We start from the raw sequence: 21455 nt of genomic DNA, 5'->3' as shown, positions 1-21455 counted from the left end.
TCAGGAAAACTGCGGTAATCCATTTGTAGGTTTCTTGATCAATAAAAGAAATACTTTGTGATTTTCTCGTCGCGTGGAGCTTGATCAGACTTGAATTCAGCTCAGTTTTGTTGTCTTTATTTTCAGGTTTGGTCAATACTTAGTCTCTACTTTACCAGCGCATCCCTCGAACGAAAACGAATTGAAACTGGATTTGGGTTCATCGTCTGAAGCTACTACTACTGAAGGGGAGGAGGGAGAGGAGATTTTGTCACCGCGACGCATCTGCTTACGAAATGTGATGCTTGAGCTGATTCTGTGCTTGATCTACGCTGAAGGAGGTGAACTGGATCACAGGTAAGTCGAGGAAAATTGCCATTTTTTTTTCTTCTGAATTTTTGATTAAAATGATATCGATTTAGTAAATTTACTTGAAGGAGAACCACAATATATTAGTTCGATAAAAAAGTAAAACACAAAAGGGGCCGTAAGGAGTAGGAATGGCCAAGGATGGAGGGGACTTACGCGGATTGCTAAACTAAACTAAAAAATGAGCGATGAATAAAGGAGGTAACTCTCTAAAGAAACTGTGGTGCTGCGTCGGTGGGAGAGTATAGCAGGTAATTTAGTGTCAACAACTGAGTTGAAAACGTAAATTGGCCACCGTAAAGAGTAAAAAAGCTCGAAACGTCAACTTTTTTACTCTTTACGGTGGTCAATTTACGTTTTCAACTCAGTTATTGACACTAAATTAACTGCTAAAAAAATGAGCGGCCAATTTTGTCTAGATGTTTGAATTTAGGCCCCAAAACCAGCCTTTGTTTGGGAAGTGAGCCCACACTCCTCGTTTGGAAACCGAACCTGAGAAGTCGGCTCAAATCGCTTCTAAACAAACTTTTATTCAGCGTGGAAGTTTGTGTTTTGTTAAAATATTGTATGCTTTACAGTTTCGCTGACGCCGTTCAGGAGACTCTCGGATTTGATTGGCTCCTGCTCTTCATTCAAGCCCATCTCCATAACACCACAGTAGTGCGTGCCACTCGCATACTCGTCACCATGCTCAGCAGCGTGCCAGCACTCAACAGATTCCGAGAGGGACTGGGTAGTGGAAGCTGGTTAGATGGTACTGACATCATGTTAAACAAGACAACTTATGTCGTAGCAGGTATGAGCTGATTTATTCTGTGAGAGCAGTAACACTTAAGAGTCTTGCAAGTGAATGATACGGTGGTCTGGTGGTCAGCGCGCTACCAAGATAAATCTTCAAAGTCTAACCCTGACTGACTGGCACAGCTCCCTGCTGGATATTACCAGCTGGTGAAATTTATTATCCTTCAGCTTCACTTCCCGTTTGTTGACATCCAAACTTATCAAACCATTTACGGTTTGCCTTTCTTTTTTTTTCCTAATTTACTTTCCACTAATTTTAGTTTATTTGTTTGTTTGTTTGTTTGTTTGTTTGTTGTTTCTTTTTCACAGGTTTCAATGTAGGCTCTGTGGCTGATAACAGACAGAAGTATCAGATTAACAGGGAGGTGTGTAATATCCCAGGATTCTTAATGCTGGAAAAGCTTCTGCCGAAACATATTGATATTCCTGAGATTTATCACCTGGTAATTGCTCTTCTGCTTGGGCACCCTGTGTCTGGTGAGTTATAAGGAGACACTGGCAAATAATTTTGAATTTGGTTTTATCGACTGAGTTGATAATGTAAATTGGCCACTGTGAAGAATTTCTAAATTTGATGTTTTGAAAGTTAGCCCGTCGTCGGAGCGAAACTCTTTTTGGTGCACAATTTACAATATCAACTCAGTTGATATAACCAAACTACCTTATAGTACGAATAAAGGGGTAAGTTTCTAAAGAAACTGTGGTGCTGCGTCGGTGGGAGAGTATAGCAAGTAATTTAGTGTTAACAACTGGGTTGAAAACGTAAATTAGCCACCGTGAAGGGTAAAAAAGCTGACGTTTCGAGCGTTAGCCCTTCGTCACAGCGATGGCGAAGGGCTAACGCTCGAAACGTCAGCTTTTTTACCTTTTTTATCGCTCTGACGAAGGGCTAACGCTCGAAACATCAGCTTTTTTACCCTTTACGGTGGCTAATTTACGTTTTCAACCCAGTTGTTAACACTAAATTACCTACCTTGTAATACCTCTACCGAAGTAGCACCACAGTTTCTTTAGAAACTAGCTCTCCTTGAATGATTTTATATTCTGTCCTGTCCTGCTGATAAATTAGCCAACTTGAAGGGAAACAACTAACACAGGTGATTGCTCTTTTAACCCTTTAACTACCAAGAGTGACTAGCATCTAATTTCTCCTTACAATATCATCCCATATTTAAACATTAAGATCACAAGAATTGACGAAATGATCACCAACTAAAGAAGCTCATGATTGTTAAACAAATTCTCCTTGTCAGCACCTTAGGAACTGTATAGAGAACAGTATGAGAATGTGCATACTGATGTTAGGATGTAAAGGGTTAAGATCGCGAGAATAAAGGAAATGATCACCAACCGAAGAAGCTTTGGATCATGAAACAAATTCTCCTTGTCAATAACGTAGGGAATGTAAACAGAACAGTGGAGAGAATATGTTTACTGATGTTAGGGTGTGAAGTTGACTCAAGAACTGTTTTTTGTCAGATGTGTATTCAGGTGCGCAGTTTGACTGGGACAGTTTGTACTCTGTGTTCTGGTCAAGGTCAGCCTCAGGAGTCAAACTCCCCACCCCCAGTCCCCAGGAGCCTAGTTCGTACAACATCTACTGCCCCGAAGCTGCGCATGTGCTGCTGGCAATGGCGCACATTATGGTTAACGAGGTGAGTGAAACTTCAAAGGTGTTGTAACGCTGATTTTCACTTAAGCATCGCAAGTCCGGCACAGCATATCCTTTAGTAACGTTATCCATCTTAGGCAAACGGTGAAGTATATCACGTGCTCCGATTGATTCTAAAAAATCCTACGCCGCCCACTAGTGATCAGGACGGCAACACCACGGAAGACGTCGCTTGAAAAAGTAATTTATATTTTTGACTAGAACTTGGAAAATTGCTGGAATGTTGACCGCCCCTTAGGGCACGATACCTCAACTTTAACATAACGTATGTAAACAGCGTTTAGTTCCAAATACGAACTCAAATAACATGTCATCGGGGTCATTGGTGATTTCACGTTGTTGTTTTGCAGAGGGCGGCTAAGAAATGTAAAAAGTTTTAAAACATTCGAGCAAAGCTGTTCATTAGATGTTTTGTATCACCACCAAATAGGATGTTTTTTTTTTCTTTTTAGGTAGGAATAAGGGACCTTATTCCTATCTAAAAAGGCGTGAGCTTAATTGGGAACCTTGAAGCCCCCTAAACCTAACTCTAAGCTAACGCTGAGCCAAGGATTGACTCCGTTTGTTGTGTCCCAACTAAGCACAGTCAAATTGCGTGTTGATCGAAATGAAGTATGCTTTCATCAGAAGAGGAACATTCTGTCGTCAGGAAACGAGTTGAAAATTTTTAGAGAAAACTTGTTTGATTTGATGGAGCAAACTCGTGGTGATGCGTGCGAACTAATGGGAGGCGAACTCTCATTGGGGTTAAACCTTCAAATACCTACATGAAGTTTTCCATTCACAGCCGTGGCAAGATACAGAAGAGATTTCCTGGCTCAGAGAATATCCAGTGACGCTGATACAGTTCCTACTGTTCTTGTACCGAAATATCTCCAGCTTCGCTACCGTGTGCACCTCAGCAGAATTCCTTGAGAAGCTTGTCGCTGTTTTGTTTCCCAAGAGAAGAAACTTGCTGAAACTTCAAGAGGTATCGAGATGGGAATGGAAACTTATCGTTTCATTCGTATTTTTACTCCTTTGATATGATCAACGTTCAAATAATTCAGCCATATTATTGTCCAGTCAGAACAATTTTTAATTAAGTGTCTTAAGTAATCTGGGAGTGCTTTATTTTTGTTTTCCTCGCTCTGTGATTGGTCTAGAAAACTCGCGTCGTCCTCTCAACCAATCAGAATATAACACGAATACTGCGTCACCCGCGTTTTCCCGCGCTTTTGGGAGTTTACCTATTTTTACTGTGAGTACACATTGGCTAATGATAATATTTCCTTTATGACTGGCCACAGTGATAACACTGGTTTCGGTTTTTTTGAAAGTAAATTAATCACTGCTCTATAACACTAAATTTTAGCACGGAAGAAAGGAGCATGATTATGATATAGTTTCTGAGTCTTAGGAATTGTTGTGTTTCTTTCATCCAGCTTGGATCAGACAGTGAGAATGAGGGGGAACCTGGAGCAGAAACTGAGACTGTCTTCTCGTCCCAGACCCTCCTGATCTCTCACCCAGTGAGGAAATGTGTGTTCGAGTTCCTCAGGGTGATTATGACTGATTGCCTCACTTTAAACTCATCTGCTAAGAGTCTGGGTGTCATTGACACCATCTTAGAGGTAAGCAGAAATCTTACCTCTTTGAAACTATTGGGAAAAGCACGAAATGAAATAATTTTTCCTAAATTCATGATACATAATCATAAATTATCATGCTTTTGAATCAATTATCATAGGTTATAATAACGTGTCGAACAGTTTCGTTGTTTTATGCTTTACTTCAAAATGTCACATCATTTTCCATGTAATGTCATAAATTACCATTATTTGCTTTGCTTATCTGCATAGTCTATAATATAATTATCATACATTATCATAGTAATGTTTATAACCTGCATATAAATGTTTTTATTACGAACATCAGTGTTATCCAGTCAAGTGTTCCCAGCCACAGCAAGCAGAATTCCAAACAGAAGTCCTTTGTGTTCAGATTGAGTATTTTCTTGGAGGAAATCTACTCACTAACCCATCAGCAGGGTGTGGCAATCATGCAAAGATTGTGGCAAATGCTTTCTTTTTTGCTTCCAAAGTTGTTGATAAGCTCTGGATTGGTAAGTTTGACAGTTTTCGTTTTCTTGAGTTTCTAGCAGGTAAGGAAACAGAAGCAAAATTCTAGCATACGAAACCCCAGGGGAAACAGCCGTCGATAAAGGTGTAATATTGTTTCTCAAGAGGAATGCGAAAAAACTTATCTCTTCGCCCTCTTCCGCTGGAATAAAAATAATCCACTCGCCATCTCCCATCTCCTGGGGCAGAATGGTCGATCTAGGGATCTTTTTCATCAAAGTTACTATTTGTTAATGTTTGAATTTGAATCTGAATCATACAACTTTCTAAAAATTAAGATAAGGAAATATTCTTTTTTCATTTTTCAGGCAATTTCGTTCACGGGTACAAGACGGTTTTTAACTTCATCACCAGCATGATTGAAGCAGTTAAAGGTAACACCATATTACGGGAACTTCAATTATATTTCTCGTGAATATATGATACATCTCCTTGATTATAAAGGCCGTGTTCCACCCATATCAGTCTGCTGACATGACAAACTTTCCTACGTATAGAAATATCTTAGCTGTGATAATTTTGTAGTTTACCCGCGTCCACGCGAAGGAAATCGCTTCAAGGCGGGTACATTTTGGAAGAGCTGTCCCTGTTTGCATTGGCGCAAGATGCGGGTTGTCTGTTTAGCTGGCAGAAAAGAAATCTAAACGAGGCTTTTCTATGGAAAAAGCTTCTGTCTTAGATTTAATGAAAGGTTATTGAAGTACTTGATACTAAGCTGAAGCACCAGTGATTTGTAATCTTAAATAGATCTGGCAAACTGAGACAAGTTTTGTTTGTCTGTTTATTTATTTCATTCTTTTTTTTTTCCAGGTCAGTCAGTATCGATGGATAGTGCGTACCACTCTCTCAACAGAACTATCTTATACCAACTCTCCAGGCCACTTGCTCGGCTCACAGGTGAGGAAGGTTAAGCAACTATCATGAAATATTGCGCGCGTATTGAAGGCGCACATTTTACATGCTTGAACACGAGCGAGGAAACCTGGGTTGAGTGCACGAAATTGAGGCTTGAGTGCGTGTAAACCTGCCGTTTTTACACGGTCCAATCGTACAGTGAAAAACTTGACATACGCAATGTTCCTTGAGTTTCGTGTTGTTAACGGTGTTGTGTTATCTCGTCGTTTCTTCAGACCAAACCAGTCTTCTGGAGTTTCTCCATATCCTGACTACGAACCACAAGCTGGTGTTTGCATCTGTCAACAACGAGCCGAACTTTATTGCTGGTCTGTGCCACTGGCTTCTTGTCATGGGAACGCACAAATCTCTGGCAGTGAGCGAGAACAATAGTCCTAGCCTGGGAAAAAAGTCGGAAGGTAAGCAACTCAGCGGTCATATTTCGGACAAATCTTTTTTCCAGTCACTAAAAACGGGGAAAAAACATATGCTTGACCTTTAAAATGGAAACTACGGAATATTACTCTCGTATCGTTTTGTTTATTATGATGGACAACTAGTTTTAATCTTGGTTTCCTTTCATGTGCAGCCTTAGTCGGCAGCCTTGATGTTGGTGAAGAGATGACCGAAGTGGTCGGTGCAGATCACGTGTCCGAACAAGAAGAGCTGTCAAGCTGTACCAGGCTTCTTGCTGCTGCGGCCGAGAGGGTCTGGGACATATTTGTTCAGAATAAAAGAGAGGTGAGTGTTATAAGGAAATGATTGTTTCCATGAAAGTTTTTGACAGTTACTTCTGTCTTTTCAGGCGATTTAATTTCTGTGTGACGCTTTTGTCTTTTTTCTCTTTCTCAGGCTATGGTAGCAGCTCTCAGTGTTGAAATCCCAAAGCCAAGTTTCAAGTCCTACAGTAGCAGCAGAGATTATTATGTAGAACACATGTAAGATTCATTAATCTGCTTTTCGTCTTTGTTTTCCGTAGTCTACAATTTTTTATTTCCTGAGTAGTCAAAGCATTTAGAGAGTTGTTAGTTGGAATCTTACAGACGCCAGAGCTTATCGTTGAGTCCGTTGCATAAAATCACGTAGAGGTACTGCAATCCCCACCCATCCCACCCTGGATGGGATGCTAGTCCACCCCCACTCCCTAGGATTTCGTAAGCTTACCCTGAGAGTTCGCCGGTATCAGTTTATACTCCTGAGTGGAGAGAGGCATGGGGAGAGTAAAGTGTCTTGCCAAAGAACACAGCGCAATGGCCCGGTTAGGTCGTGAACCCAGACCTCTCGACCTGGAGTTCTGCGCGGAACATCAGTCTTTCGCGTGTCCCAAACCTAAAAACTGTTGTGGTTAGTGTGGATATCATGGTATTTTATCGCAGTTTATTTCAGTCTGATTTCTAATACTTACGCTCTTTAGGCCAATTGGAGGAACAACGAACTTAAATCTGGATCTAAAATCTGTTAGGTAAGGTGTTTTTCATTCTCTGTTGATCATTAACTCTTTACGGCGCTGCTAACCAAACCAAATGAGACCCTTTTTTTTCTGTTTTGTTTCAGGCCGCTGATTGGTGAACAGGCTCTTAAAATGTGGATGACTTACATCTCGCAGGAAGAAAAACTCAAAGCTGAGACTTTAGGACAAACGGTACAGTCAAGCTGGATAAGATTTTAATTTCTCCTTACAATATCACCCCTGAATCGCGCATTAAGGTCAAGAGAATTGAGAAAATTATCACCAATGAAAGAAGCCCTTGATTGTTAAACAAACTCTCCTTGCCTCCTGCTATCTTCTTGTTCTTCCTTCCCAGTCCTGAGGGATAAAGGCATCTTTTTGACCGAGCTCGAGGTCCATACTGTAAGTTATGGATTGAGTTTTATCCACTCAGATTTATGGCCCAAGCACGAAGAGCGCAGGCCATAACTCCGAGCGGAAAAAAAAGAGATTCTGTAACTAACAGTACGGACCAAGAAAACGAGGTTAGTAAGATATTTATTACAACTCTGGGTTAAAATGGAGGAGGAAAATTTTAATCAAAACAAACTTTTTAAATTAGCAGGCCGTACAGTGAGATATGCCCCGCTAAATTGATTAATTTTAGTGCACGTAATAACTGAGAGATACGATAATAACGTTGAACATGGAACATTCGCTCAATACTCAATGTTGCACGAGGACGAAGAAAATCTCCGCGATAAGAGATGGGAAATTGTTCAGGAGAGAGAGTGGAAGATCTAAGACGAGGGGTTCAAGTTTTCCAATATGATAAGATGAATTCGTTATTGTTTCACTTTTATGAAGAAACCGAACGCTAAGGGACGAAGCGGACCCTCGCTTCGAATGCTCAGCACGAAGAAAACCAGGAAGGAGAACAAAGATCCGAAAACTTTACTAAGCGAATCACATCTGTGGAGAATGAAGCACACAAAAGTGGTGCGAGATCTCGTCAGACTTCATCACAAAAATCACCTGCAGGTACAGAGAGGTTTTCTATGTAAAAAATAGATTCGTTGTTCAGTGAACAATCACAGATGGCGTCAGAATGTGGTTAAAACAAAAAGGTGGCACATCCGGGTGAGTTACTGATGATTTTACCACATACTGACGTCTTCTGTGATCTGTTACTACGGCGAAATGTGATTTAAAAAGACGATAACTGTTAATGGTGACGTCATTTATGCATTTGTTCCCCAATAAATCATACGTGGGAACCAATCAAAGCGCTCGTAAGATTCATCGTATTTATCACGATTTGAACACCTTCACCTTAGGACTGACCAGCATCTAATTTCTCCCCACAAAATTACCCCTTAATCTCACATTGACGTCACGAGAATAGCAGAAATGATCTTCAACTAAAGAACCTCTTAATTGTTAAACAAATTCTCCCTTTCAGCACCGTAGGAAATTTATAGAGAACAGTATGGAGAATATGCATAATGATGTTTGGATGTAAAGGGTTAAATCAAGCTATCAATGAAGTATCTTGACGTTTTGACTTCTATGCAGCTATTCCTGGTCGAGCGAAGACTGGCACGACGGTCAGCTTGCATCCTGCTTCCGTTATATTTGCAAATGTGCTTTTTCTTTCAGAATTATCAGCTGATTTCTAAATCAGTGGCGGAGGAATGGGCCCTAATGGAAACTGACCTGACACGCGAGCGAGGCTTGTGGGGTCCGGCCAGCAGTTCACAGCTTGACAAGTGGGCGCTGGACATGGTGGAAGGTAACAGTGTTCAAAAGATAATTTCTCCTTATGGTATTCAGGTGTTATTTAACAGATATGTGTTGAGAATACAGTAAATTATCGCTAGAGCTGGTTAGACTTAAACATGGCGTCCTATTAATATTTTTTGTGAAATTCGAGATATCGACTTCACTTATTAAGACAGAGAAATATTACAATCAAATAATGAGTAACTCCTCTCATGTTAGGCATAGATGGGTCTCTAAAAATTTGTGACTTAAAGTGAAGTTCGCTCTTCTTTCGTTCACACATATCTAATCTCAGTGATGCTCCTAATCTCAGGATTCCGGAATTAACTTCTACAGCGTTTACGTCACTAACAGACATTACATCAGCATCATCTTTTCGATGAAAGAGCTCATTGCTTGCTCTTAATTCTGGCGAGAGCACAAATGAAATGAGAACCAGTTCCACGAATACATAAAGAAACACCAACGCAGGCGAACTAAATTGCGCTATGAGGATATTACAGTTTTCCTTCGCTGTCTCTGTTTTGATTGTTTCTTTGTGTTACGTGTTATCAGGACCACATCGAATGAGGAAGAAAATGCATCGTAATGACAAGTTTTATCTGCATTACCCATATGACAAGAAGGTGGCAAAGCAAGCCAGAGAGGTTAGTAAATGTGAAAGGAATAATTTGTTGTATTATTTTCACTGACAAACATAGTGTGGCTCTGAAAAATGAGTCAATTTTTTTCTTTTGCACTGCCAATGCACTCTTCGTGCGATTTGAAACAATTACAGTGCAACCATTTCAAAAGTGATTGGCTTAATTATAAAACTGGTATAGGGAAAAAAATTTTCACATTACAATCAAGAATTAACGTGGCCCAAATGGTGTTTTCTGAGAATTTCAACTTAGTGCAACTCATTTTTTATTGGAGAAATGACAGTCGTGAATCGTTCAAGCATATTTTCATACATTACGAATATAAGTAATGTTGTCAGATTTATGATTACACCTCAAGGAACACATTATTAGTCTGATTGCAAAACTATGGGTGAATTTTTGTGGTGCTGCCATGAGTTCCCTTTTAAGTGTAATACTGAAAGGTTTTTATTTTCAACTGACGCCGTAGAAGGATCTATTTGCAAGATTCAAAATAGGACATATCTTTGATTTTTCCCTTCAGAGGTCTCTAAAACATCGAGCGCCCATAAGTCGCGACAGCAAGATCCATTACAAGCTGAGAGGACATGTCATACGAGGGCTGGGACCAATTGAAGCCCTCACACAACATCAAGGTGAGCAGCGGTTGCGATCACTTACTGCACTGTTGTGTAAGATTTGTCCAAGTCTGAGAAAATTCTCAAGGGATTCATTGCAATTTTTTTTTTACTCCTGTTTGTGTAGTAGTTACTGAAAGAGATGAGAAAAGGGTCACCACTTTGCGGACGATCTCGTCAGAACCGAGCCACATCACAGAAGAAAATGAAGGAAGCGAGGTGGGAAAAAAAGAGCATTAGTACAGAAAAACATGCCCCCTGCGGTTCGAGCCCCAGACCTCCCTCGAGTAACCCTGGCCGAGCTAAGTTTTCACTTATTTCTTTGAAAAAATTCAACCAACCGTTTACATGAAATGGCGAACTCGTCTTGGGAGAGAGATAGAGGTGTTTGGGAGGGTGACGGGGTGATGCAGCTCGTTAGAATGAGTTGTCTTGCCTCGGTAGATAGGATAACCCTGTTAGGTAGGACACCTTTTTTTCATGTAAACACTTCGGCTCCTCTACCCGAGACGAGGTGGCTGAAACTGTGTTTGGAGCCCGTGTGTTTTAGGTCAGCGGAGAGACTAGTGGAGGGACAGTTTCCACGACTGGTAACTTCATATAACGCTCCGTAAAGTTGTCTCGAGAGGGAAAGTAATCTCGAGGGGGGGAAAGGGCCTGTCTCGAGGGGGAGAGTTGTCCCTAGTACTCAAGACCAAATGAATAGGGTCTAAATCGTCAGTTTAAATTTCTAGCTTGCAGATACTTAATAAATTTCTTTGTTTCTCTTTCAGGTGGACAACAATCAAACAATTGTCAAACTCCTCGAGGCCGGAGAAACGGTACAATATAGTGATACTATTTTGGATCAATGTCAGGATCTGAGCCACTGCGCACCTACTCCTCCCATAACCCAACGATAGTTAACTGATGACAGGTCTGGGATAATGTTGTGTTAGGGGATGGGTAGTTGCGCAGTTTCCCCAGATACTGACATGGTCCGTTTTTTTATTTTTTTGTTTGTTTTTTCTGTTTTTTTGTTTTTTGTTTTTTTGTACTGAACTTTAGTACAATTGTATTGTTTCGAAAAGTTTCTTCTAAGTCCCGGTTGTTCGAAGATCGGATAACGCTATCCACTGGATAAACCTCTATCTGGTGGATAACGCTATACGTTTTGCCATCACTTATCTGCTAGATAGCGATTTATCCGTTGGATAGCGTTATCCGGCCTTATACAACTGGGCCCTGGTGGATAACTTTGTCAATCCTTTGAAGACTCGGCTTCAGAACGAAACTGGAATTATATCGCAATTTCTCTCATTTCCAAAGATCCATGACAACTTTTGTGGTGGTCATTTCTTTAAACAACCATCAAGCTATTCAGAATTTTTGTTCGCTTTTGCTACAATTACTTAATGGATCTTTTTTTTTTTTTACAATGCGTCAGATTACCTCCATGTTCCGATGTGCTACAATCCAGGGCATGGACACTGCAGAAGGACTGTTCCTATTTGGAAAAGAACATTTCTATGTAGTAGACGGTGTGACGTTACTATCCACTAAAGAGATCAAGGATATTGACTCGCTACCACAAGGGTAAGCCGGTAAAATGGTTATAAGAATGACTTCGCACTGTGTTCTGATATCCTTTTTTTTCCACAAGTCGATGGGTTTTCAGCTGGTTATGAGTGTAGATCAAAGAAAAATTCTGCAATGTTTCAAAGCTGGGATAGGAATGCTCTTCAGAGTCTGTAATTTAAAGATGTTAAAAGTATTCTAAAAAGGGGCTTTAAGTCTACGATTACGTAGAAAACTTTCCGGAATGTGATTTGAGGTATTTACTTGTTCTGACTTAGGTGCCGCGGAAGAGGAACGAGTGACGAATATATTTTGGAAGAGATTTGTGTGTTCTTTCCAACTTCATTTAAACTTTTGATAGTTACTTTTGATGAAGTCGTCCTAAAACAACGTTAATCTAACCACCAGCACCGCCATGAGATTGACGTTTTCAACCACAACATTATGTAAGAATCACTAACATGTCCCTCGTTATTTTAGGACACACGATCCCATCATTCCAAACTCCTCTCATGACAAGCATCGATCGAGCACCAAAGAACGAATGTAAGTTGAAAAAAAAATTTGTGCTTTTTCCTCTCTAATAGACTATGATAGCTTAATTTAACATGTATCTGAAGTCACATCCTTCGATTGTGGTTTCCTTGCTTGCTCCAGTATCTACAAACCAGACAAGAACTGTGTTGTCGTGTCTCCTTGTAGGTGCAGCAAGTGGGCTTATGGAGACATCCGAGAGGTCCACAAAAGGCGTTATCTTTTCCAGGTATGTTTCCTTTGTTTTGCAGCGAGTATGTGGCACAAGAAACTTCAGATTCTTAGAAGACTTCGTTGGTTTTCCATACCTTTCGTTTAATGAAGCACATTTATAAGAATTTTCTCTTCATTATTTTTTTTTCATTTCAGGAGACAGCTCTGGAAGTATTTTCCAGTGACGGACGGAATCATTTTCTTGTTTTCCCCAAACCTGTGAGAAGTAAAGTTTACGATAAGTAAGTAATGGTATTTTGTTCTTGTTATCCACAAACCCCTGCCAATTTCTACTCGCATAATGCGTGACACTCTTGCTCAATTCAACTACTCTAGCGTGACGCTTGTGCGTGACAACTTCACGCATTATTCTCTGGGTTATGACATTTGCGCTTGACTTGCATGACCGATTGACTGATTATTTTTTATCCAGACTCGTGGCCAAAGCATCAACTCTCCGTGAGAACGCCGAGGAGTCGGTTGTGGGTATGAAAAGAGACACAGATGTAGAGGCCGGGTGAGTTCAAATTTGAAACTCTCCTTAGTTGGTTACTTACGTGCCAGTAAGGACAGTAGAGAGAAACTGACATAGGAATCATGTTGACCTTGTCTTACTTCTCTTTTCCAACAGGCTGGGTCTCATTCACACATTAATGGGTGAAAGATCCGTCACGCAGAGATGGGAGGTAAGCGCCAGCAGTCTTTCCCTGCCCAGTCTGTCGTGCAATTTAGGAGTAACCGCGAAAAAAGCGTTGAGTGATTTTTTTTTTCGTTGATTACTTCTGAGTCATGCGACGAGCTGAACTATCGCCCCTAGTTTTAAAAAATAATTTTAGGAAGTAAATTAGCCTGTTAGGGAAAGGGTGTAGAAAGAGCGTGGTGACCCAATGGTCAGCGCGCTGAGTCGATAGGTCTGAGTTCGAGACCCGGCCGTGTCATTGTGTTGTTTATCTGGATCAAAGCTAAGATTCTCCTAGTGCCTCTCTCTCCCCACCCAGGAGCATAAAATTGTACCAGCGAACTGCTAGGGAAACCTGACGAAATACTGGGGGGAGTAACTTGTGATAAACCAGCGTCCCACGTAGGGAAGAGGAGAGCAATGCCCTCTGTCACTTTGTTCAGCGGAAAGCGGCATTATGTCTGGCACTATGCGCCATTTGGCTCCCTTCGATAATTGTAATAGCTCCAAGAAGATATTTCTTTTATCAATTAAAAATTGTTCTTGTTTATGTCTTTGTCATCAGCGTGGTGAAATAACCAACTTCCAGTACCTGATGCACCTCAATACCTTGGCCGGCCGCTCGTATAATGATCTGATGCAATATCCCGTCTTCCCTTGGGTGCTTGCTGATTACGACTCAGAGGTAAAGACAGACACTTTGTAGTTTGAATATCCGCAAGGATCTGGTGTTGAATTTAGGCTGTTACTCCTTTTCATCAGTCAAACAAGGACGCGTTAGGAACTGGGAGCTACATTTCCACTTCCCATGTTTGAACGCGAGTCAAAAAATTGGGTTAAGTCGAGGCTTATCGGTAAATTTCATTCGCTAAATAGATTAAAAAATAACCACACGAAATTTTCTTTCGTGGTTTAATTTGTTCCATTTGGCTATCCTCTGTGTTTATGAAGCCCCTTCCAGAGACTTTTCCCTGTTGTGCAATAGTATTTGGAAAAAAATAAACAGCAATTTCCCATCACAAGATTTCTTCCAATGCGTTTCCTCGCTCGCCACACACATATCTTATGTCCCAAGAAACCTAAGAAATGTCTAGCAGTGTGATCTATCCTTGAGTGTGAATTCTACAGTTGTTTGTATTTTGCCCTATGTTGTTTTTGCCTGATCACTAAACTTAGATTGGAATTCTTTATTTATTCTGTATTCCCACAGGAGCTGGATCTTAACAACCCCAAGACTTTTCGCGTCTTCTCCAAGCCAATGGGAGCCCAGTCTAAGGACAGACTGATGCAGTTCCAGAAGAAGTACAGAGAGTGGGAAGATCCTACGGGTAAACACATCTTGCAACAATTTTGGCTTGTTTTGTGCCTAAGCTTAAATGCCAGTATTCAAAGGGAGGAAACTCGCGAAGTACTATCTCCAGATTCTAAAGATGTAGCCTCATGCTCAAATTAGATCTCAAATTAGATCTCTCCCCTCCTCGTTTTCAGTTTTACGCACGTAGTGAAGGCTACTTTTCTGTTTGGATGTTAGTTGAGAATACACGTCTTATTTTCTCACAATAAATAATAACCACGAGCGAAGGCGTATTTGTAGTCCCAACTGTTTTCACCTAATCCGCCAAAAGGTATGAACTGCTTGAATACACAGGAAACCACTCTCGACCAACAGCTAGTCCTCTCAGCTCGTACAGCTTCTTGTGACGTACAGCCTACGTTTTGAATAAAGCCATGTTGCCTTAACACATGTCATCCTGCTGATTGTGTTTTTATAGGTGAGATTCCGCCGTATCACTATGGGACTCACTACTCGTCGACTATGATAGTGGCGTCCTACCTTATCAGACTTGAGCCGTTTACACAGCATTTTCTCAGAGTTCAGGTAATGGTCTTTACTTAGCCTTTGTGCCAAACCAGTAATTTGACAGTGGTAACAATCATCCTCATAAGCTTTCTATGATAATAGATCATGCGGTTTGTATTTTTAATCTATTTTATATACATTTATATGGATTCTTTTTATTGGTAAGGACGGCACCAGTGCAAAAACAACAGCCAATCAGATGGAACTTAAACAACACAGTGGGCCAATCAGACCTTAAGCAAATTCCTCAGCTTTATCAAAGTGTTTAAACCAAAGTACTTCAAGGAAGTGAGCGACACTCGACTAAAAGCCGTTTCTTTTTCACCTGTTTCAAATCACTAGGTGATATTTTATTTTTCTGTTCAATATTTCTAATCTTTATTTTTCTTCATCTTTCCAGGGAAATTTTGACCTTCCTGACCGTTTGTTTCACTCGATCAGAGACGCATGGATCTCCGCAGCGCAAACCAACATGGCGGACGTCAAGGAGCTGATTCCTGAGTTCTTCTATCTCCCGGAATTCCTCACAAACCACAACAAGTTCGAACTGGGAACCAAGCAAAACGGCGAAGTCCTAGGTGATGTTTGTCTGCCAACATGGGCTAAGGGTGATCCGCGGGAATTTATCCGGCTTCATAGAAAGGTATGATCAAGTGGTAAACTTGTCCTTGGTGACCAAATGAAACGCCAGGACGCTCTCGGTTTTGTTGCCTGCGTTGGCAGTTTAGGCGGGAGTTAAACACATGTTTGTCCGTAGTGTTAGGTTTGACGGAGAATTGTTAGTTTTGGTGGGAATTTAACACGCGTTTGACGGTGATGCAGGTTGTGACGGAGGTTTCACGCGCGTTTGTCAGTGATAACAGTTTCAGCGGGAATTTAACATGTCTGACCATGTTGTTAGTGTTTACAATAATTTTCCGTGCGCTACTCAGTGGTGGCATTTTTGGCGGGAATTCGACACGCATTTGTCGATGCTGCAGGTTTTGGCGGGAGTTGCAAACGCGTTCGTCAATGATAAAAGCTTTAGCGGGAATTTAGCACGCGTTTGTCCGCTGTGAAGATGTAACGTGGTTCACATGCTATGTGTTTCGTTTCCAGGCTCTAGAGTGTGATTACGTCAGTGCTCATCTCCACGAGTGGATTGATTTGATCTTTGGATACAAACAGCAGGGTCCTGCCGCTGTTGAAGCCAACAATGTGTTCTACTTCTATTATTACGAGAGCAATGTTGATATCCTTTACACTGACTTCACATTCGTTTAAGTTTTAATTTCTTCACGTGTTCTTGTGTATCATAAAATTGATGTCTGAATCGTTTTTACTGGTTTTATGCGCTTTTTTGTCCTTAACTACGTTCAGATTTCCATCGCATTGATGATCCAATCAAGAGAAAATCAATCATTAGTATGATCGACAACTTTGGACAAACTCCAAAACAGGTAAAAGTTTGTGACTTCTTCAGGTGAAATATTAAGTGTATCATCAAGTCGTTGGTTAACTGGAACGTTTCTTGATCAAGTCATTTTAAGGGTCGGATGGCTTGGTAGTCTTCAAAAGTTCCACACCCCTCCCCCCCCCCCCCCCCACCAAGAATTTTGTCATGTTCCTCTCACACTTTGCCAGAACCCTTTCTTATGGTCATTGGTAACCAGGTCTCCGCAATCTTACTGTAAGACCCTGAATTAATTGCATAATAAATACAATACATTTTTGGTCGTTTTGTTCATTAATCGTGCAGTCATTCACTCATTAATCCTACCATTCGTCAATTCAGTCTCTCGTTCATTCGTTCGTGCGTTCGTGCGTGCTTACGTACGTTCGTTCGTTCGTTTTTCACTCATGTAGTCATTCACTCTCATTCATTCATTCGTTCTCTCGTTCACTTATTCAGTCAGTCAGTCACTCGCTCTTTCATTCGTTTGTTAATTAAATTAATTAATCGATCATTATTATTTTCCCAGCTCTTCAAGCGTCCCCACCCTCCCAAGAGAGTGTTTCGTAGCGTGGAGTCTGACTCCCAGACCGGTGCGTTGGTCAATGTCGATCGACTGTTTTTTCACAATCTGCCTAACTTAGTGCCTTCAGCTCAGCCTGTCAAAGGTAAGTCACCATGCGTTCAAATTTTTTTTCAAGAATTTTCTAGTGTAAAGAGACGTTGACGCCTTCATGATAGCAAAAGACGTTAGAATGTTAAGCTGTGTAGCTTCCCCAAGGCCCTACAGATGCACTTGCCGCTCAAACTGGTGAGCTGACGGCGAAAAGCTGTGACTGCTTTCTCTCCAGCGTCATGCTAGAGAGAAAGCAACACTGTTTTCTCTCTAGCGTCAAGCCGTTTTATTTACTACTAGGATTGGCAATGTCAAAAGCGTCGCGAGCAATTTCAGGTTAGCAAACACAGGAAACTGCAGGCAATTTATGTTTTTTTCTGTCAGAGCTGAAAGGTCCTGTGGGACAGATGATTCAAACTGACAACCGGGGGCTTCTGGCCGTGGAGAAAAACAAAGTAAGGAATTTTTTTTTTTCATATTGTGGCACATTTTGAAATGGAATTTATTTCTATTCCATTCTAGACAATTACTCATATGTTTTTGTTCTCTTTTCTTTTAGGTCTTGGTTCCGCCTCATAACAACCGCTACATCGCCTGGGGGTTTGGTGACTCGAGCATGCGTACTGGGTTCTATGAAACAGAGAGGGTAATTACCGTACTCGCTCACGGACTTTTGTATTCAGTTTTCATGAATACGTCTACGATAAAGTGTCGATTGCCGGACGGAGAAAGTTTATAGTTCTCCTCCGGCTCTGATTCTCAGTCAGTTCTAATCTTGTTCTCCGACGCTCCGCCCCCCCCCCCCTCCCCTTCTCCATTGACCTATAGAGACAATGGCGATCTGGACTACGTTCATATGTTGATATGTTAATCAATCATTCATCTTTTTTTTCGATGATCTCTTCCAGATCTTAGCCGTCTACGAGAACTTTCACATAGGGCAAGTTCTTTGCGCGTCGTGCCCAGACTCCCACACTCTTATCACTGGAGGAACAAGCACGGTTAGTATGACAAGTCAAGCCGTTTGCATGACGCGCAGAAACTACGCTTTAGCTCAGGGTATAGAGAAGAGGAAGGAGGTCGAAATGGTGAATTGTATAAAGGACTCAGTATATTGACTGTGATTGTGCTAATTGATCTTGATCTCGAGACTTGTTAATGCGACATTTCATTTCACGTGCTTGCCTCCATTGGATTTTTTCGTATCTAGTAAATAACTTACTAGTTTCTCTGTTGTTATGATGCAGCTTGTTTGTGTGTGGGACATGATGAAAGGAAGAGAGAGAAGACCGCAGATTATTTTACACGAGGTGAGTCAAATATTCTCCACACCAAGGGGATTTTTCAAGGGAACAGCACTTTGTCAGCGTTTCAGTAGAATCTTGACGTATCTTCTCCCCACCCACCCCCCCCCCCTACCCTTCAACCCCCACTTGCATCCGGGCACCTCCCCTAGCCACACCCTTCCTCACTCTACCCTTGAGTGGCTTTCATTGTCGTTCCCAAAACGCTATTTAATTTACTAAGTCTAATGGTTGCACAATTTTGATTGACAGGTGTTATACGGGCATCACGCGTCTGTCACGTGCCTAGCAGTATCTACAGCCTACAATCTTATTATCAGCGGTTCTGAGGTAAGAGTTTGCTTGATTGCTAAGGTCTGGTCGCCGGAATGAAAGGGATACGTATTTGTACAAGTAACGAATGCATTTACGTAAAACCTGCTGCAATAAACCTAATGATTTCCTTGTATTAACCTCTTGCCCCAGAGTGTCTAGCGTCTAATTTTTCCTTACAATATCACACCTGAATTACAGATTAAAGATAAAAGAAATGATCACCGACTAAAGAAGCTCTTTATCGATAAACAAATTCTCCTTGTCAGCACCCAAGGAAACGTATGAAGAACAGTATGGAGAACATGCATACTGATATCAAGGTGTAAATGTTAAACCCTCCTGGTGTACTTGGCTTACGGAACGAGTTTGTTTTGTTCACCGACAGTGATTTATCTATATCCTCTACAAGTAAAGGAACGATCTTATCAATTTATCGATAATGCAGTTATTAAAGACACTTCAGAAAAGAAGTCTTTAAAATTTTGACTTCGACGGAATTCTAACGCGTTCCCCTCAGATACTAGCAACTGAGATACGAAGCCACGTGTTAAGGGCGATGTAAATTTTAGAAGCATTTATTTCATGAGATTTTAACTTACTCCTTTGCAGGATCAGACATGTATTGTTTGGGACTTGAGCAAATTGACTTACGTCCGACAGTTGTCTCAACACATGGCACCAATCACTGCCATAGCTATCAATGATCTAACGGTAAGCAAACAACTCTCTGTTATTTGGATCAATTTCTGTATCTGAGAAAATGCTCACCTGAATGCTTGACTGTTGTTGGGTTGAGGGAAGGGTAGGTGCGTAGTCGCTCAGATAAGATTCGGCGCAAAGGAAACCCGACATTTGAAATCCAATGTACCGAGCTTGTAGGGTACACTCTTCTCTCAATCGTCAGATCCTTGTTTTATTGCTCATCATCAACATTCACCACGTCACAAACTTAGTACACTCTCTCCTAAAACCTATTTTGCGTCTTCTATTTAAATTTTAACCTAACCGTGAATGCGCTACAAGTGTCATGTTACGCAACTTCCGTTTAGCAACCTACACATTGACAGCCTTTGTTTTATTTTCCTTTTTTACTTCCAGGGAGATATCGCGACTTGCGCAGGAACATATCTCTACGTTTGGTCCGTCAACGGGCAGCTGATTGTGAAAGAGAACACTTCATTACAGAACACCAACCACATACAATGCTGTGCCATGTCCGAGGTGCGTCAGACAACGTGCAACAGACAACGTGCAACAACTCTTTCATAAGCTCTCCCAGACTATTTCATTTTTCTTTTATTTACGTTATTTGTGGGACTTGAGAATTGTACCTCTACAACTTTCCCTGGTTCGATACGACGAAGCTCTGCTCATGCGCCTCGCAACTCGATTTTTCTCCACTATTCAGGAGCAGTGGCGAACTCCTAATGACCCACTTACTCCCTGGAGTGAGGGGTGACCATTTAATAATTTCTCTTTACCATATCAATAAATTTTAAAGCGGAAAGGTGACGAGAATTTAAAAAAAATTAACTAACTGTGTGACATTTCACTATCGTTTCATGTCAATAACAAGCATGCCAGCCGACTCTTTTACGGCGAACTTATCATGAAATTTCAAACTTCAGCTAGTATTTTTAAATCGACTTCACGCTTTTTCTACCTGACATCTGCGACTCAATCCAGTTTTTTCTTTTCAATTGTGACATTCTAATATTATGTTTATTTTACAGCTTTCTGAATGGGATGAGGAAAATGTTATTCTCACGGGCTCTATAGACGGTGTCGTACGGGTAAGCATAATTTTATTTTTCCTTTTGTTCATCTTTTTTTTCAAAGACAGATTTTTTTTTTTTAGCTCAAATATTTACTCGTGTTGTCGTTGCAGATGTGGGGGATCGAATTCTACGACGAGGCGGCGAAAACCCGCCGAAGTATGAAATCAGTATCTCCGAAAACTGACGAAACTCCGTCAAAGAACTCGGAACTAAAAGGTAAAGATGCAGAGGACGCACCACAGGAGACTGGGACGGAGGAATTAGTAACGGAATCGTGTTCGGATCTAGACTCCTCTCTAAAGCGCGAAAACGCGTCGGCCGATCAGATCCCGCAGCCCAACCAGTCAGTTGTTACCTCTGAACAAGCAGACCTTCGACCTGAATTGGCAAAAGAGACTTTGGAGGAAAAACTCAGCGATCACGTGAGGCCTACGGCAGCAGAGGACGTTGAGTTGACTGAAGTAGTGGAGAGAAGACGTCATATGACACCTAACCTGCGTGATGAAAGTATAGAAGAGGAGTACGTCATAATTACCCATAAGAGAAACTGCGAGAGTAAAGACTTGCCTAAACCAGGTATGTATAGAGCGCATCCCGGTTCAGGGTCATAAAACCAAAACCAAAGTAACTACATCAGCCAATCAGAACCAAGGGAAAATCACAAGCAGCCAATGAGAGCTCAGAATGAAAAACGCAAACTGCTTTAAGCGCGGGAAAACGTGGGCGACCAAGTTGTGATTAGATTTAGGTTTGCATCTGATTGGTTGAGAAAAGTGGCGCTAGTTTTCTGGGCCAATCACAGAGCGTAGAAAATCAAAACCAAAGCAACCACTTCAACTCTCAGCTAAAAATTTCTCTA

At 41.2% G+C, this 21455-nt stretch overlaps 1 protein-coding gene across 4 annotated transcripts in view; it reads left to right on the top strand.

Moving 5' to 3' along the window:
* Positions 1-21455, top strand: part of LOC113669439 (WD repeat and FYVE domain-containing protein 3) — a 55660-nt gene that overhangs the window by 30759 nt on the left and 3446 nt on the right. For 2 of the 4 annotated variants that reach the window (XM_089206952.1, XM_089206947.1), the window contains exons 20-61: positions 127-336; positions 927-1144; positions 1459-1626; positions 2629-2804; positions 3609-3791; positions 4246-4434; positions 4739-4925; positions 5250-5315; positions 5752-5838; positions 6072-6254; positions 6425-6576; positions 6688-6773; positions 7250-7297; positions 7390-7477; positions 8132-8305; positions 8924-9056; positions 9602-9693; positions 10214-10325; positions 10438-10526; positions 11081-11128; positions 11734-11882; positions 12345-12410; positions 12567-12627; positions 12768-12853; positions 13045-13128; positions 13243-13297; positions 13856-13975; positions 14501-14618; positions 15063-15169; positions 15552-15794; positions 16250-16384; positions 16513-16590; positions 17113-17251; positions 17584-17654; positions 17759-17845; positions 18108-18200; positions 18447-18509; positions 18756-18833; positions 19428-19529; positions 19917-20039; positions 20552-20611; positions 20707-21172. In XM_089206952.1, the coding sequence (XP_089063078.1) occupies positions 127-336; positions 927-1144; positions 1459-1626; positions 2629-2804; positions 3609-3791; positions 4246-4434; positions 4739-4925; positions 5250-5315; positions 5752-5838; positions 6072-6254; positions 6425-6576; positions 6688-6773; positions 7250-7297; positions 7390-7477; positions 8132-8305; positions 8924-9056; positions 9602-9693; positions 10214-10325; positions 10438-10526; positions 11081-11128; positions 11734-11882; positions 12345-12410; positions 12567-12627; positions 12768-12853; positions 13045-13128; positions 13243-13297; positions 13856-13975; positions 14501-14618; positions 15063-15169; positions 15552-15794; positions 16250-16384; positions 16513-16590; positions 17113-17251; positions 17584-17654; positions 17759-17845; positions 18108-18200; positions 18447-18509; positions 18756-18833; positions 19428-19529; positions 19917-20039; positions 20552-20611; positions 20707-21172 (5273 nt within the window). Of the gene's footprint in view, positions 1-126; positions 337-926; positions 1145-1458; positions 1627-2628; positions 2805-3608; positions 3792-4245; positions 4435-4738; positions 4926-5249; positions 5316-5751; positions 5839-6071; positions 6255-6424; positions 6577-6687; positions 6774-7249; positions 7298-7389; positions 7478-8131; positions 8306-8923; positions 9057-9601; positions 9694-10213; positions 10326-10434; positions 10527-11080; positions 11129-11733; positions 11883-12344; positions 12411-12566; positions 12628-12767; positions 12854-13044; positions 13129-13242; positions 13298-13855; positions 13976-14500; positions 14619-15062; positions 15170-15551; positions 15795-16249; positions 16385-16512; positions 16591-17112; positions 17252-17583; positions 17655-17758; positions 17846-18107; positions 18201-18446; positions 18510-18755; positions 18834-19427; positions 19530-19916; positions 20040-20551; positions 20612-20706; positions 21173-21455 lie in introns of all 4 variants that reach the window. The other 2 variants (XM_089206938.1, XM_089206930.1) reach the window with 1 other exon arrangement.

This window comes from Pocillopora damicornis, chromosome 1 (genome assembly GCF_964200805.1).
Source record: "Pocillopora damicornis chromosome 1, jaPocDami1.2, whole genome shotgun sequence".
Lineage (NCBI taxonomy): Eukaryota > Metazoa > Cnidaria > Anthozoa > Scleractinia > Pocilloporidae > Pocillopora > Pocillopora damicornis.
This window is presented reverse-complemented; position numbering and strand designations above follow the sequence as displayed.